At 35.7% G+C, this 15,644-nt stretch overlaps 1 protein-coding gene across 3 annotated transcripts in view; it reads left to right on the forward strand.

The window, feature by feature from the left end:
* snx13 (sorting nexin 13) overlaps window positions 1–15,644 on the forward strand; it is a 220,710-nt gene that overhangs the window by 178,289 nt on the left and 26,777 nt on the right. For 2 of the 3 annotated variants that reach the window (XM_039736162.1, XM_039736164.1), the window contains exons 20-23: window positions 8,866–8,976; window positions 9,289–9,450; window positions 9,616–9,687; window positions 10,238–10,383. In XM_039736162.1, the coding sequence (XP_039592096.1) occupies window positions 8,866–8,976; window positions 9,289–9,450; window positions 9,616–9,687; window positions 10,238–10,383 (491 nt within the window). The remainder of the gene's footprint in view (window positions 1–8,865; window positions 8,977–9,288; window positions 9,451–9,615; window positions 9,688–10,237; window positions 10,384–15,644) is intronic. The other variant, XM_039736163.1, reaches the window with a different exon arrangement.

Here is a 15,644-nt window from a genome sequence, read left to right on the forward strand (position 1 = left end):
AAAAGACAAAAATGATTAAACATTGAAATAATGTTTGTGTGTTGGTTAGTTGTGCCACCTCATGTTCCCAGAATTCTGAGTTCATATCCCATCCTGATCATTGTCTGTGTAGAATTTGCATGGTTTCTCCATGTTTGTGAGCGCATTTATGCTGTGGTCAATGATTGAAAACAGTAACGAGATACAGTGCTCTTTGTAGTTTAAGAGGTGCTGTCTAAATTTCAGATCATGTTTGTGTGAGCAGCACAGTCACAGGTACTGTCCCTGGAATCCATTCATGTGGTCACTGTCTGTGCAGAGTTTGCACATTTTCTCTTTTCTTTTTAACATGGGTTTCATGCCAGGTTTTGTATTTATCCTGTCAACATCCCAAAGACCTACACTTTAAGTTAATGTGCTACAGTTTAGATTTTGGCTAAATTTCTCCAGTTTTTACAGATTGAGAAAAACTTTTTTTATTCCAAAAGTATTTTAACAAAGTAAAGTTGACGTGCCAGTCCAGGTAAGACTGTGGAGATTAGAAGTTAATGCACGGCACAAATCTTGGTACAGGGTTGAAGGGTATAGGTTTATGGCGTATAGGGACTCCTTTTGGAACAGATGGGACCTGTTCCACCACGACAGGTTATATCTGAACCGGAGGAGCACCAGTGTGTTAGGGATGCATATGAGCAAGTTAGTCATGGATTATTTAACATCCTTAGCATTACGTTTTTTTCTCAAAAAGACATGTAAAAAGCATTACATTTTTTGGCTTAAAAAATAAATTTTTTATTAAATCTCATCTTTCTACTGTAAAACATGCAAAATGCTAACAGTAATAATAATGATGATGAATAATAATAATAATATGAACAGCACACTGCAACATGTGTAAGTGATGCAAGTATCGGTTTTGGATTCCCACTATCACTTTCGGTTTCACTGACCATTTCAATTTCACTGCCTAAAGACAGATTCACTTCGTTATTACTGCTGATGATAGGCATTTCTTATGAAACACCATTATGAGGCTAATGCAGGACATGCCTATACTGTTGCCCGAATAATGCTCAGCATTAACACTGTTGGCACTTTTACAGCTCAAGTAGTCCTTAGGTCTTACAGTACATGAGATGCATCTGTACCGTTTCCCGAGTGACATTTTGTTCAAATGCTTTTAGCATTGTTTTTACAGCCTAAGTGATGCTCGGGTCTAATTATAAGGAGGTCAAACTAGAGAATGGGGGGAGCAGGGAATTTAGGACAGGCCAGGTTTGGAACTGTACATAGAGGAACAAGCAATAGTATAAAAGTAAAAATGCGTAATAAATATATATACAAAATATGTAGTGAGTAGTCAAGCAAAATTACATCTTTTATTGGCTAACTAAAAAGATTACAATATGCAAGCTTTCGATGCAACTCAGGCCCCTTCTTCAGGCAAGATGTAATGATGAGGAAGGTCATGTTTTACTAACATGCTGGTATTCTCTGAGGAAGCCATAAATGGGTATGATCAAAGTGGAGAAAATGATATTACGGTATTTATATTGACTTTCAGAAGGATTTGATAAAGTGCCACATGAGAGGTTGACTATCAAAATACAAATAGCGACAGTTCAGGTTGATGATTGTGGATGGGTGCAGAATTAGCTTATACACAGAAGGGAGATGGTGATAGTGGCACAAAACCTATCAAATTTGGCTAGATTAAGAGAGCTTTTTCACAGAGGTCAGTGCTAGGGCCGCTGTTATTTTTAATAAATAAAAATGATTTGGCTAGGAATGTACGTAACAAGCTGGTTATGTTTGCAGAATCGGTGGACTGGCAGATAATCTGGAATCCATTAATGCATTACAGAGGGACTTGAACAGCATACAGGTTTGGGCAGATTTGTGGCAGATGAAATTTAATGTCAGTAAATGTAAAGTGTGACATGTAGAAAGTTAGGTTTGAATACACAATGGTAGGTTTGAAAATCAAGAGTACACCTTATGAGAAGGGTTTAGGAGTCGTAATAGACTCAACAGTACCATCTTCCAACTAGGCAGTTTTCAAAAGCCATTAAGAAGGCTAACAGCATGTTAGTCTGTGTAGCATGATGTGTAGAGTACAAGTCCAGGCAGGTTATGCTCAAGCTTTATACTGCATTTGTGAGGCCTGGAGTAGTGCATGCAGTTTTGGCCTCCAGGCTACAAAAAGGACATAGCACCACTAGAGAGAGTCCAGAGAAGAGCGACTAGGCTGATTCCAGGGCTACAGGGGATGAATTATGAAGAAAGATTAAAAGAACCGAGCCTTTTCAGTTTAAGCAAAAAATTAACAGGTGACATGATCGAAGTGGTTACAACTATAAAGGGAACAGTGTATCAAGACTTTTTTTTTTTTTGGAATGAGTTCATCAAGAACCTTCTTGGGGACAGAGCTAGAAACGTGTTACGGGTAAATTTCACCCGGACATTGGAACGTTTTTCTTCATACAGAGAATCATAGACTCATGAAATAAACTACCGAGTAGTGTGGCAGACGATGCAACTTTAGGGACTTTCGAATGTAGACTTGGTGTTTTTTTGAAGATTTAAGTGGATAGGAATGGTGAGCTTTGTTGGACTGAATGGCCTGTTCTTGTCTAGATTGTTCTAATGTTCAAATGTTTAGTGCTAACTCTTCCTAAAATATTTCTAAATGCTTATTCCAAAACATGTTTAACCTCAAAAGAATTTAATGACTTCTGTATATTCTAGATTTAATTTAAATCATTCCACTTCCCTTAGTTCTACACTTACTACTTCTCATTTATTAAAAGCAGTAATAACTTGCAGTTAATCAGTTTTGCTTGCAAGCTTATAGATTGTTAAATCTGCACCATTTGAGTTCCCCTGGGCAAACAAAGGTTGTTTTTTCTGAAATGTAAGTAATTAAATGTTATTTACAAGTATGTGATACTGCAATAGTGACTGCCTTTAGGATGAAAGAGCTTTTAGAAACCTGTATATTTGTGCATTTAAAGAATATATATGCTAGTACTCTGAAAGATCACTTTCTTTCCAAAATACAGAATCAATCCAGTCTTATTTGTCACAGCATTAGCAAACCACTATCCTTTTATTTGTTAAATTATTTTCTTTTATGTTAAATGTGGTGTTTGTTGTGATATGACTGTCTTTCGATTTTGGTTGTATGTGATGCTTCACAATTTTAGATTTCCGGGTTCAAGTGAAATTTTTACGTAATCAGGTCTACATTTTTACTTGATGCCCTTCTGTTTTTCTATGCACATTCAAAAGATTTTCAGGTTTGGTTATTTTGCTCTGAATTGGCCTGACATGAATAGTGTCATTGTATGTGTGAGGAAGCCCCTAAGGTGGACTAACATGGAAAGTGTGTTTTTTTTTTAATTCCTTGTGCTTCTTACTAGTCTGTGGAGAGGCTTCTTGTTTTAAATGCTGAGTATTTGTTAACACTACACTAAGTGTTAACGTACCAGAACAAATAGGTAGGAATTAACACAATATTTCAAATTTTCTATTTAACACTAGAATCCCTGAAGCCTATGAAAAAGTCATAATGCCGGGCCACCTTAAATTCCTTTGCACCTTTTCATCAGCATCTTTGTTTTGCAAATTTGTCAATCAGCACAATCAGCAAGTAGCCTGCTATCCCTCCCCCACCGACTCAGCTGAAGTTCTCCCAGCTCAAGTCTGTTTATCTGGTTGTGATGTGCGTTGAATTTTATGGAGTAAATAATATATTGTTATTTTGGAATACATACATTTCATGTGTGTTCTGTGTCTACAACCATCTGGGTAAATGTAGGAAATGCATGGCAAGAAATGTTGAACACATAACTAAAACAGAAACTTTTTTTTCATGTTCAACTAATAATTGGCAAAATGCTGACATTAAGTGTATAATGTGTGAAGACTGAAGTCCAGATATCAAATAAACACTTTTAAAAAAGGTATAACAAAACAAGTGCACTTTTATTCAAGAATATACCAAAGAAAAAAAAAAAGTTATTCAATTTACATGTTGCTGTCAACGAGTAAAAACCAAAGCTGAAATATCAATTGATAGAAAGTTGACTGTCTGCTTGGCTGGTGTAGAGGTAAGAGCAAAAGGTTACGGGTTCGAGCTTGGGCTCTCCTCATTTTAAGTAGTGAGCTGCTATTATTATTATTACTTAGTGCTGGGCGGTATACCGGTTCATACTGAAAATGTTTTTTTATTTTTGTTATGACATGGATTTTTCTTATACCGCAACACTGGTTTAAATTGCCTGATGTTTGGAACTTCAGGAAACTGTTCAAGGGGGGACCTTTTTCACTGCTACACCACTAATCACATACAGCAGAGTACATGCATTCGTGGAGGTGTTGCGCAGAGGCTCTTTTTCACTGCTACACCACTAAATAGGCATGCAACGGACTACATGCGGTAGTATATATATTGCGGTATGAAAATGGACAGAGAACATTCTGAAACTGAAGCGGTAGCTGACGATAAAGTTGAACATGATGACACAGAAGAACTTTTGCCGACAAAAAGGAGTTGCGTCCGTTGCCTGGAGATACTTTGGTTTTAAAAGGTCGGATGTGGACCATTATGTTCAAATGTGTGAATACTGTTTCTATACTACTGGATAATACTGCAAGGCAAGTTGTACTTGTTTTATTTTTTTTTCAATACAGTGTAATGTACCTGGGTACTGTGTAATAATGTAACGACACATTGACTATATTCTCGAAATTTCCACTTTAATCTCGACGCTTATGATGAGAATAAAGTCGACATGTTGACTTTATTCTCGACATTTCTACTTTATTTTCGCCGTTTATGTCAAGAGTAAAGTCGATCATCGTAAATTAAACTTCACCATAAAAAATGAATATTTAATTTACTAGATTTTCTCAAACCCCGTCATAAATTATGTAACACATTAAATGCTTTGTGTTAAGTGTTCCCCGATCCATGTTAAATCGGTACGTGCTTCTTAAACTGACTTCCTCTTGTACTTAGGAGGCGCCAGCAGTGATCGCCGCACAGAATACATTCACTTCATGATATTCCTGCTCCCTGAACATTTAGAATGCTAAGATAAATACTTGATATAATTTTCATGATGAAATGCATTAAAGCATGTATTAATCATATGGGGGCACGATGGCGTTGAGGTTGCACTGCTGCCTCGCAGCAAGTGGGTCCCAGGTGTACCCTGCCTTAAATTTGCATGTTTTTCTGGTGGGTTTACTTGCCGTGCCTCTGTTACCTTTCAAAGTCATGTAGGATGTCGGGTTTTGTTATGCTATATTGACCCTGCTAGTATATGTTTTGCTCATATTTACCCTGTGATGAGCTGGCGCCCCGTTCAGGATTTGTTCCTGCCTCGTACACGATGCTTGCTGGGATGGTAGCAACCCTGAATGTGAGTGCATAATTAAACATGTATGACAAATATTTTTTTAAAGTTCTGAACACTCCGTGGGCTAAATTTATAGCTAGTTTTAATTTCACAACGACGTTTATCGTGTGGTGATTGGTTAAATGGAGAAAAAAAAAGGAAGAATAGGAGCTGAGGGTTTGGTACGTCAGACAGACAGCACGCATGCAATAAAGAAAGCCCGCTCAGAAGTACATTCATTGAATTCTGTGTTCGTTTTACAAAAAATATTTACTATTTATTCCTTTTCTAAGACATGTTCAGTGCAATACAACTTTTGACAAGCACCTCTGGATATTTTACTAAGTCTAAATGCCTCTTTGAATGGTTTAAAATATGTTATCAAAATTATAGTTTAAGTTGTTTGCAAAATTTGTTCAATAAAAAGATTCTATATTTTGACCGCATCTGTCATGCAATGGGATTCCTTCTCTTCATTAGTACTACCCCTTTGAAAACTATCACTTTATGGGGTCATGCAAACCTGTATTAATACTTGTGTGCACATTAAAAAAATTTTTTGTACAATTCTAATAACAGTGGAATAGCTTATTCTTAGCCAGTCTACTGCAGTAATTGCGGTGGAAAATGTGGTTAACATCCACTCATGCATGGGAAAAAAATACAGTTGAATACCGTGAAACCGGGATAATTTAGAAAAATACCATGATATAGAATTTTGGTCATACCTCCCAGCTGTATTATTACTATAATATAATAAAAACATACACTTCACATTTGAGTCTGTAATACCCGTGGTAAATGTTAGCTACTTGTAAAAGTTAGGGTTCTTTTTATTCAGTTTTATTCTCTCAGTCACATTCATGTGTTAACAACGAACTTGCCTCTCCCTCTCTGAGCTGATGGCATTTATTTCCATTCTTTTCACAAGAGCAGTGATGACCACAGTTGTTGCTGTGGTTGATGCCTTGTCAGAACTATTTGTTGTACTGGCAATCAAAGATATGATGACCCATGACCACTATCAGACTACCATACAGCATTTGAGATTGGGCAAGATCGGAAAAAAACATGTTCAAATGATGTAGCATTTTCAAATAGTGACGTTTTCATGTATGAATGTGTGTGTGCATACATGAGAGAAGCAGAGATGGATCTGGTGTAGTCGTTACTGGAAATGTAAAATAAACACTTTTGCAAAGTTTTAACAAAACAAGTGTGCTTTTTTCCAAGAGAAAAACTGAATAACAAAAAGTTAAAAAAAAAAAGATACCAAGCAGACATGATTCACCAGCATTTATGTGTCTGCTTATATCCCTTCAGCAATATCTTTTACAGGTAGCAAAAATATACACTGGGTGTTACAGACTCAAATCAAATCTATGTTTTTATTATATTAATAATAATAGGAGCTCACTGCTTTGAGGAGAGCCTAGGCTTGAACCCACAACCTTTTGCTTATGTGCCAGCAGCTCTTGCCTCTAAACCAGCCAAGCAGACAGTCGACTTTCTGTCAATTGTTATTTGAGTTTTGGTTTTTACTAATTGACAGCAACATGTAAATTGAATAATTTCTCTTTCTTTGGATATATTCTTCAATAAAAGCACACTTGTTTTGTTATACCTTTTTTGAAATTTTGATATTTGGACTTCAGTATTTACACATTATATACAGTAATCCCTCGCTATATCGCGCTTTGACTTTCGCGGTTTCACTCTATCGCGGATTTTAAATGTAAGCATATCTAAATATATATCATGGATTTTTCGCTGGTTCGCCGCTTTCTGCGGACAATGGTCTTTTAATTTAGGTTACATGCTTCCTCAGTTTGATTGCCCAGTTGATTTCATACAAGGGATGCTATTGGCGGTTGGCTTAAAAGCTACCCAATCAGAGCATGTATTACATATTAACTAAAACTCCTCAATGCTACAAGATATGCTTCCCGCGCTGTGCTTGTTTGCTTCTCTCTATCTTTCTCGCTCTCTCTCTGCCTGGGTGTGAGCAGAGGGCTGTGAGACGCTCTTCTACAAAATGCCGCTTTATCGCGGTGCTTCTGTATACTTAAAAGCATGTATTGATTTTTTGATTGTTTGCTTTTCTTTGCGAGCGCTCTCTCTGACATTTTCTGCTCATGACGGCGCTCCTTTAAAGATAAGATATATTTGCTTTCTTTTAATTGTGAGAAAGAACTGCCATCTCTGTCTTGTAATGGAGCACAGTTTAAACGTTTGACTAAAGGGTGTTATTTCATGTCTAGAGGGCTCTAATAATGTTAACAGTGTGGGAGAGTTTATAAGGGCTTAAAATATATAAAAATAACCATACAAAAAACATATGGTTTCTACTTCTCGGATTTTCACCTATCGGGGGTCTGGAGCATAACCCCGCGATTGAGGAGGGATTACTGTACTTCACATCAGCATTTTGCCAATTATTAGTAGAACATGAAAAAAGTTTCTGTTTTACTTATATGTTCAAAAGTTATTGCCTCACATTTCCTGTCATCCTACATTTACCCAGGTCATTGTAGATATGCAACACACATGAAATGCATGTATTCCAAATAACTATAGGTTATTTACCCTATACAATTCAAGGCACCTCACACCTAGATAAACAGACTTGAGCTAGGAGAGAATTGTGAATGACTTCAGCTGAGTCGGTGGGGGATGGGATAGTGGGCTTCTTTCTGCTTGTGCTTATTAACACATTTGCAAAAAAAAAAGACGCTGATGAAGAGGTGCGAGGGAATATAAGGTGGCCCTGCACTATGAATTTTTTAGTAGGCTTCAGGGATTTTAGTGTTAAAAGAAATATCTAATGTGTCATTTTTTTTTTTATTTTCATGTTTAGAAATTTTCATTCCCTGTTTATAGTAACGCCACTCTATGTGAGTGCCTGCAGTTTTTTGTTAATGCTAAATTGACAATTAGTAGTAATTTTGAGTATGTAATACTGTAGTACCTTTGTATTGTTAAATTTTACAATTCATGTTTTAAACAAATATTTTAAAAAAGAAGATTTTGGCTTCCTCCAGAATATCAGTGTGGATCCGTAGTGTTTTTGAGATTACTGAACTTAATTTATTCTTTTCTGTTCTGTACATATTTCTTATTTGCCATGAGCAGATTCCACTATGAAAATAAGCATAGCAGTTTGCTGTTTTATACTGTACCATAGAAGATGTTATAAAGCAAAGCAAGCTATTTCAACAGAAAAAGCTTCTGTAAATATTTTATAGAAGACCAACAATAAAATATAGTAAAACTTGAAAATGAGTCAAAGCAAGGTGTTTGTTTAGAAACCTGTTTTAACTTAAGCGTGGAGGTTATTTACAGGTATAATTTGTCTTGTTATTTGCATTGTTATTATTTGGAACTTAGATTTTGTTTGTTTTTTTATCCTATCAGTTTCAATAGCAGGTTACGTATTTTCTGAAAGTTAACTACTTTTTGTGTTTGTTTGTTTATTTTTTAGTTACTGCTCAATCCTGAAATGGTAAAAGCCTGTCCCACTCTGACTCCTTTTGTTTATGATTTTCTTGAAAATAAAGCCTACAATAAAGGAAAAGGAGATTTTGCACGCAAGGTAACACTGCCATCTGTTGTGTTAGTATAACCATAGCAGGCTTGGAATAGAAACATGTAAAGGGAGAAAAACATTTTTTGAAAGCACACTATTGAGCATGCTTACAAGTACATATGTGTGTGTGGGTGAATGGAGTTGCTTCTAGTTACAGTATGCAGATAGTTTGTTTTTTTTTTAACTGGTATTCACACTTTCCTAGAGGAGTTTTTTTTTGTAGAAATATAGTGCCTTTTGGAGATTTGCTTATGTTTTCCACTTTTTCCCTTAATTGGAATTTTCTAAAAAGTTTATGTAAAATAATTATCTTTTCAGATGGATACATTTGTTAACCCTTTACGCAATTCCATGAGAAATGTCTCCAATGCTGTCAAGTCCATTCCTGACAGTTTGGCTGAGGGAATGACTAAAGTGTCAGACAACATGGGCAAAATGTCAGAGCGTCTAGGGCAAGACTTAAAACAGTCAATGTTTAAGGTATTTTTTAAAAATTGTGTGTGTTTCTGTGTGTGTTTGTACCTTTTTATTTTAAACTAGTTCATGTCTGTAGTGTAGTCATGTCTCTAGTGTCCCATATGTTCCAACTTTATGATAAAGTGAATTGACTTGAATGTTTCTGTTGCTTATCATTGTTTCGTATAGGTTACTCCTTTGATCCAGAAGTCAGATATAGATCCTGTTCACTGCCGTGTCTCTGCACAGCTGGATGATAATGCAAGTACTTTTCTGTCTCTCTGAACTTTTAAAGTTATTTCCCCTGTTGCTTCATATTTCTGTCTGCCTAAGATATGTTTTGTAAAAAGCATTTTGCTTTTTTATTTTTCAGGTAAGGAATCACCTAGGCTTACCTGGAGTGTGTAGGCTTTATTTAAAGCTAAGATGTTTAAAGCATCTAATCTGCTAAGCCTTTCTTAGTGTTTAGTAACATCACTGATCAGTTATGTGGATTTTTAAGAGAAAGATTCTTTTATCTTAACAAGCAAGAGAGGCGAGTAAGATTACAGCAGATTTTATGCATATTTGTCATCGTCATAAATCTGCAGCTGTCCTGCACTTCACATTTTTATTTGTCACATCAAAGCATTCCTTAGTGTCTCTGTGGTGAACATTTTTGTATTTGTGTGACAGGGTAAAAGCATTGGAACTGAATTGCTTAAATGTTTATTGTGCACAACTGCATTATTAGAGACAGTGTTAAAGTTTAAGAATTATTTATTTAGATTTATTTGTTTTACTTTTTCTTTTTTTTTTTTTAAAAAAACAGGAGAATGATAATATTCCTCTTAGAGTCATGCTCCTTCTTATGGATGAAGTTTTTGATCTAAAAGAAAGAAACCAATGGCTGAGAAGAAATATTAAAAATCTGTTGCAGCAATTAATTAGAGCAACATATGGGGATACCATCAACAGGTGCAGGCCTCTTTTTATTTCTTTAAGCAGGATTTAAACAAGATGGCAGCAATTACTGTGATGCTTTTCCTAGCTAGATGGTATTATCATCATGCAAATGTATATACATTTAACTTTAAAGATAATTTGCTAACAATAGTATGTTCCTGTCATACTTGTTACTTTATTAGATCTTTGGTAACATTATTGAAGACTAAAATATCCATAAGATGAACTTAACCCTTCTACTTTCCCTTTCAAGAAAGAGCATGTATACAAAATGAATTGTTTTCTAGATTAGTGTGTTTGTAATTGTAAAATCTCTTTTCATTCCATAAAAAAAATGTCTCTGTCTAACGCCAGCCTGCAGCTCAAATTGTAGTTTGTGTGTTAACCTGTGGAGGCAGTGTCGGGAACTGGATATTAGAGCCCTTGTCGTTTTATTTGAGGTGCCTCCTTTCAATATGGACCATTTTGCTATGTTAGATATTAATCTTCTTGTTTTAAAATACTCGTAATCTGGACGTAGGGAGAGAAAAAATCGCCGCCGCTACTGGGTTCATCCTCTGACTGCACAACGTCGGGTTAAAGCAGTGCTTCTCATTTATTTTCTGTCATGCCCCCTAGGAAGAAGAAAACATCTCGCACCCCCCACGCGACTATAAATAGTATCATTTGTCTATAAAATTGTTATAAGTACACCTCTGCATAACACTGTATCCTTATTAACGTATAAGAGAATAAAAAAAGAAAGAAATATGGACCAATTTACAACAAAGAATAGCTTTATTAAATGTAACAGAAAAGATTTAAAGTGCATTCTAAATTCAAAAAAAATTTAAAAGAAAAATAAAAAACATGTTCCCGAGGTCAAACGCGACCTCCTTGGCGAACCCGAGGCGCCCACTATTTGAGAAACACTGGGTTAAAGGAAGTTTTTGTGCTTTATGAAGAAATCACGAAAATTTCAGCGCAAGTTTTTAACTACTGTGGATGTCGGTTTCCACTTTTGATTGTCTGCTGCAGCTGGTGCAATGCCACATTACGCCGATCAACAATATGCGACTTGGTGTTAGCGAAGAGACTACTTGTCACTTTGAGGTAAAGAAACAACAGTCGAGTGTGCGCTTACACGGTGTTATGCACTGAAATGCCCAAGCCATGGATTGCCCCCCCTACATAATCGTTATCAAATATTATATTAGAACATAAATTAATAGGTTCATGGTTTACAAATTACGAGACAATAAAATAAGCAATATGAAAATATATATATTTGTATATGAAAACATACAAATATTAATATTTTTCATATACAACATGTAAACTTACATATATCCGGTCCTCCGAGCGTAAAATAAGCGAGCAGAAAAGCGAACTAGAAGCGGTTTCCTTGCGTTCGTTGGGTTTTGAATGCAGCTTTTTCTTGGCGCTCAAAACCCAACAAACGCAAGGAAACCGCTTCTAGTTCGCTCTCTGCGCTGCTTTTTTACTCTTCGAGGACCGATATATCCCATGATATTAATATTTTATGTTTTCATATACAACATATATATTTTCATATTGCTTATTTTATTTTATTGTCTTATGTAATTTGTAAACCATGAACCTATTAATTTATGTTCTAATATAATATTTGATAACGATTATGTAGGGGGGCAATCCATGGCGGGGGGGGGCATTTCAGTGCATAACACCGGGGTAAGCGCACACTCGACTACTGTTTCCTTACCTCAAAGTGACAAGTAGTCTCTTCGAGCTAACACCAAGTCGCATATTAGTTGATCGGTGTGCAATGTGGCATTGCACCAGCTGCAGCAGACAATCAAAAGTGGAAACCGACATCCGACAGTAATTAAAAAACTTGCGCGGAAATTTTCGCATTTCTTCATAAAGCACAAAAAAACTTCCTTTAACCCGACGTTGTGCAGTCAGAGGATGAACCCAGTAGCGGCGGCGATTTTTTCTCTCCCTACGTCACGTATTACGAGTATTTTTAAAACAAGAAGATTAATATCTAACATAGCAAAATGGTCCATATTGAAAGGAGGCACCTCAAATAAAACGACGAGGGCTTTCATATCCAGTTCCCGACACTGCCTCCACAGGTTAACACACAAACTACAATTTGGGCTGCAGGCTGGCGTTAGACAGAGACAAACGAACACCGGTGTAGAAGTCAATCGATCGCCACCACAAAATGCAATATAAACGTCTAGGACGTTCAGAGTAAGTTCGTTTATCCAAAAACTTAACGCCCGTGTGAACAAGGCCTTAGAAATATTTTTGTTAATCACCTCTGTGTTTAGACTGCTTCTACCATTAGTTGTATTATAGCACATTTAAATTGGATTTTAGATTATGGTTGTCAAAACAAAATTTAAATTTTTACTGGACTTCAGTTTTTATGTAAAATAATAATAACACAAATGCAAGCCCAACACCTTTACAAAGGATTCATCCTTGATCATACTTAGCTTCATTTGTGTGTAGTTAAAATGAATTCACCTGTTTTTCCTAAGGTTAAATACACCTGTCTGTGTCAGATGAGGGATATTAAAAGATTTCAAAAGTACAATGAAACCCGAGGAGCATTGCTAAATCAGTAATTAGTAAAGGTGACTCAGGATTTTCAAAGAACAAGTCATCCCCAAAACTTAGCAGCCGAGCATGAAAAAAAAAAAAAATCAATCAACAATGCATTTAAGAGGCAAGAAGCACCTCTTAAGATGTTTCATAGTGTCATAAGAGAGATGTGAGAAATTTAGTCTACATTTTGCTCAAATGTTCCAGCAATCTGAACTATGTGTTAAATAGGTTAGGTAGTATTCACAAAAAGTCCACGTGATTTCCTGCCTTACATTTACTAAAAATAAAAGAATATAGGAACCGCTGAAAAAAATGGCCTTAATGTTAAGCAATAAGATAATTATGGTCGTGGCAGGCTTATGTTATGGGTCAGAATTTTATCTGAAACTCTGAAAGGGGCAGCAGTTTATATTTCATCAAGACAATGATCCCCAATACAATGCCAGAGCTATTGTTGTATAACTTACAATGAAAATGTAGTCCTGGTTTAAATTAAATGAATGTTTGTGGCAGAAAGTTACCTACAACAGTTGCAGTAATATTATGGGAAAGGCCAAATGTTCACATTTTTTCAGATATAATAACTTGTAAAAACATACCATGAAGGACTTGATCCAATAATTACTTAAAATAACTTCCAAATATTAAATGTATAAGGAGTAAAGGCTGCATACTTTTCAAAGCTGTATTTTTCAGTTTTTCATTTATATATATACTTGTAATGTTAAGTATCTTATAAACTCTTATAATTGTCAAAATCTTTATTTTTACACTGCTTCTTGCGATTGTACACAAAAGTTAACTAATTTATGTAGCTGGTAGAAAGTGGTTGCCTGATCAGTATTTTTTCAGGCAGACACATATCAGTGTTATAGACCTACCAATTTGTTTCCCTTTAGTATTCGTTCTCTTTTAGCTTCCCAGTTTATTATGGGACTGAAGAGTAGACATGTAAGTAAGAATTTCACTACACTCTGTATACATGAGAATGCCACTACTATTAAATATAATAATAAAATTCTTTTGGGACATAATCTCTTAATATATTTTATTAATAGTATGAATACAATCTAATTTAAATGTGTTGTCATTTTTAATTGCAAAATAGTACTAGGGTGTTGTACCGTGTTAGCCATTATGAATGTAGAGAAAAGCCAAGCAAAATGATACCTTTTATTGGCTAACTAAAAAGATTACATTATACAAGCTTTCGAGGCAACTTGATTACATCTTGCCTGAAGAAGGGGCCTGAGTTGCCTCGAAAGCTTGCATATTGTAATCTTTTTAGTTAGCCAATAAAAGGTGTCATTTTGCTTGGCTATTCTCTAATTGCAAAATAGAAACTTTTGGTTCTCAGTTTTTAGCCATTGAAAACTTTTTAAAATTTGAACATTATTTATTATTATATATCTGGCTCAGGCTAAGCAAAATTCAGACAAAATAAACATCGTGGGGCAAAATCAATTGGTTTATAGAAAAAAGACAGAGGTCAAAATCTCCAGCTTATGAACCTCTCCCTGGGAATTTTTCAGTGTATTACAGATTAGGCCAAAGTTGATAACTTTGGAAAGATACCAAAAATAATCTTACTGTTCCTCTATCTTCCTTTATGACACATTCATTCTGAGATTTCATTCCAAGTGTGTGATTATGTCATGAGAATCACAGAAATGGCCACCACAAGCTGAGCTACAAAGTATAAGAAAGAGAGTTTGTAACAGCTAGCTGTGATAATTCCCAAACTTATTTCATAAAGAGAATTCCCAAGCTTATTTAGTAAACAGATTTACAAATCATTGTAATGAGAATATGGCAAGCCAGTCTAATTAATCATTAAGTTAATAGTTAAGTTAATATTTGTCAGTGTATGTTTTTACAAAATTTAGGTAAATTATTCTACTTCATTGTTCTAGTTTTGATTTTTTACACCGTGTTATGGATTGACTTTATTGTATTAAGTAAATTTGGATAGCCTAACTCTAAAGTAATGTGATGTTAGTAGGGTAGTACACATTTAAAACTTTGTGTTTAAAGGAGAATTTTAGAATCATTAACTTATTTGAGTCAGTATATAATTTTAGTTATACAGTTGTGCTTCTTAGATTTGATTTGATTCTTGCTTTTGTGGTTTGGATTAACTTTAGAATAATGAACAATTTGAAGACTTGGAGAATAAAGCCTCACACTAGGGCTGGGCCATATTATACCTTTCACGGTAATACCGGTACAATGTTAGACAATGATAAGAAAATGAAATATCGCGATAGAATATGGGTAAAACACGCATGCGCAGTGCCTTTGTTTTCATGCGCACATGGCGGAAAATGCATGGCGGCAACGGAGAATGATAAGGGCGAAAGCGGATCGTTGAATGAAACAGATGAACCAGAATTGGTTTGTAAAAATGGTGCAACTTCAGTGGTGTGGAACTGGTTTGCTTTTCGCCCATCAGATGCAAGTGGGCCATCGTGGCGAAGGGAGGAAACACCACAAACCTATTTCATCATTTGAAACAGAAGCACTTGGAGTACAAGAAAGCTGTTAAAGCACGTGAAGAGGCGTTCGCTTCAACTAGCGTGGTGGTGAGACCAAAGAAGCTGACTCAACAAACAATCGGCGTAGCTTTAAATAGCTGCACGCCTTATGACAAAAGTAGCAAACGCTGGGAGGAACTAACTAATGCAGTGACGCAT

This window comes from Polypterus senegalus, chromosome 15 (genome assembly GCF_016835505.1).
Source record: "Polypterus senegalus isolate Bchr_013 chromosome 15, ASM1683550v1, whole genome shotgun sequence".
Lineage (NCBI taxonomy): Eukaryota > Metazoa > Chordata > Cladistia > Polypteriformes > Polypteridae > Polypterus > Polypterus senegalus.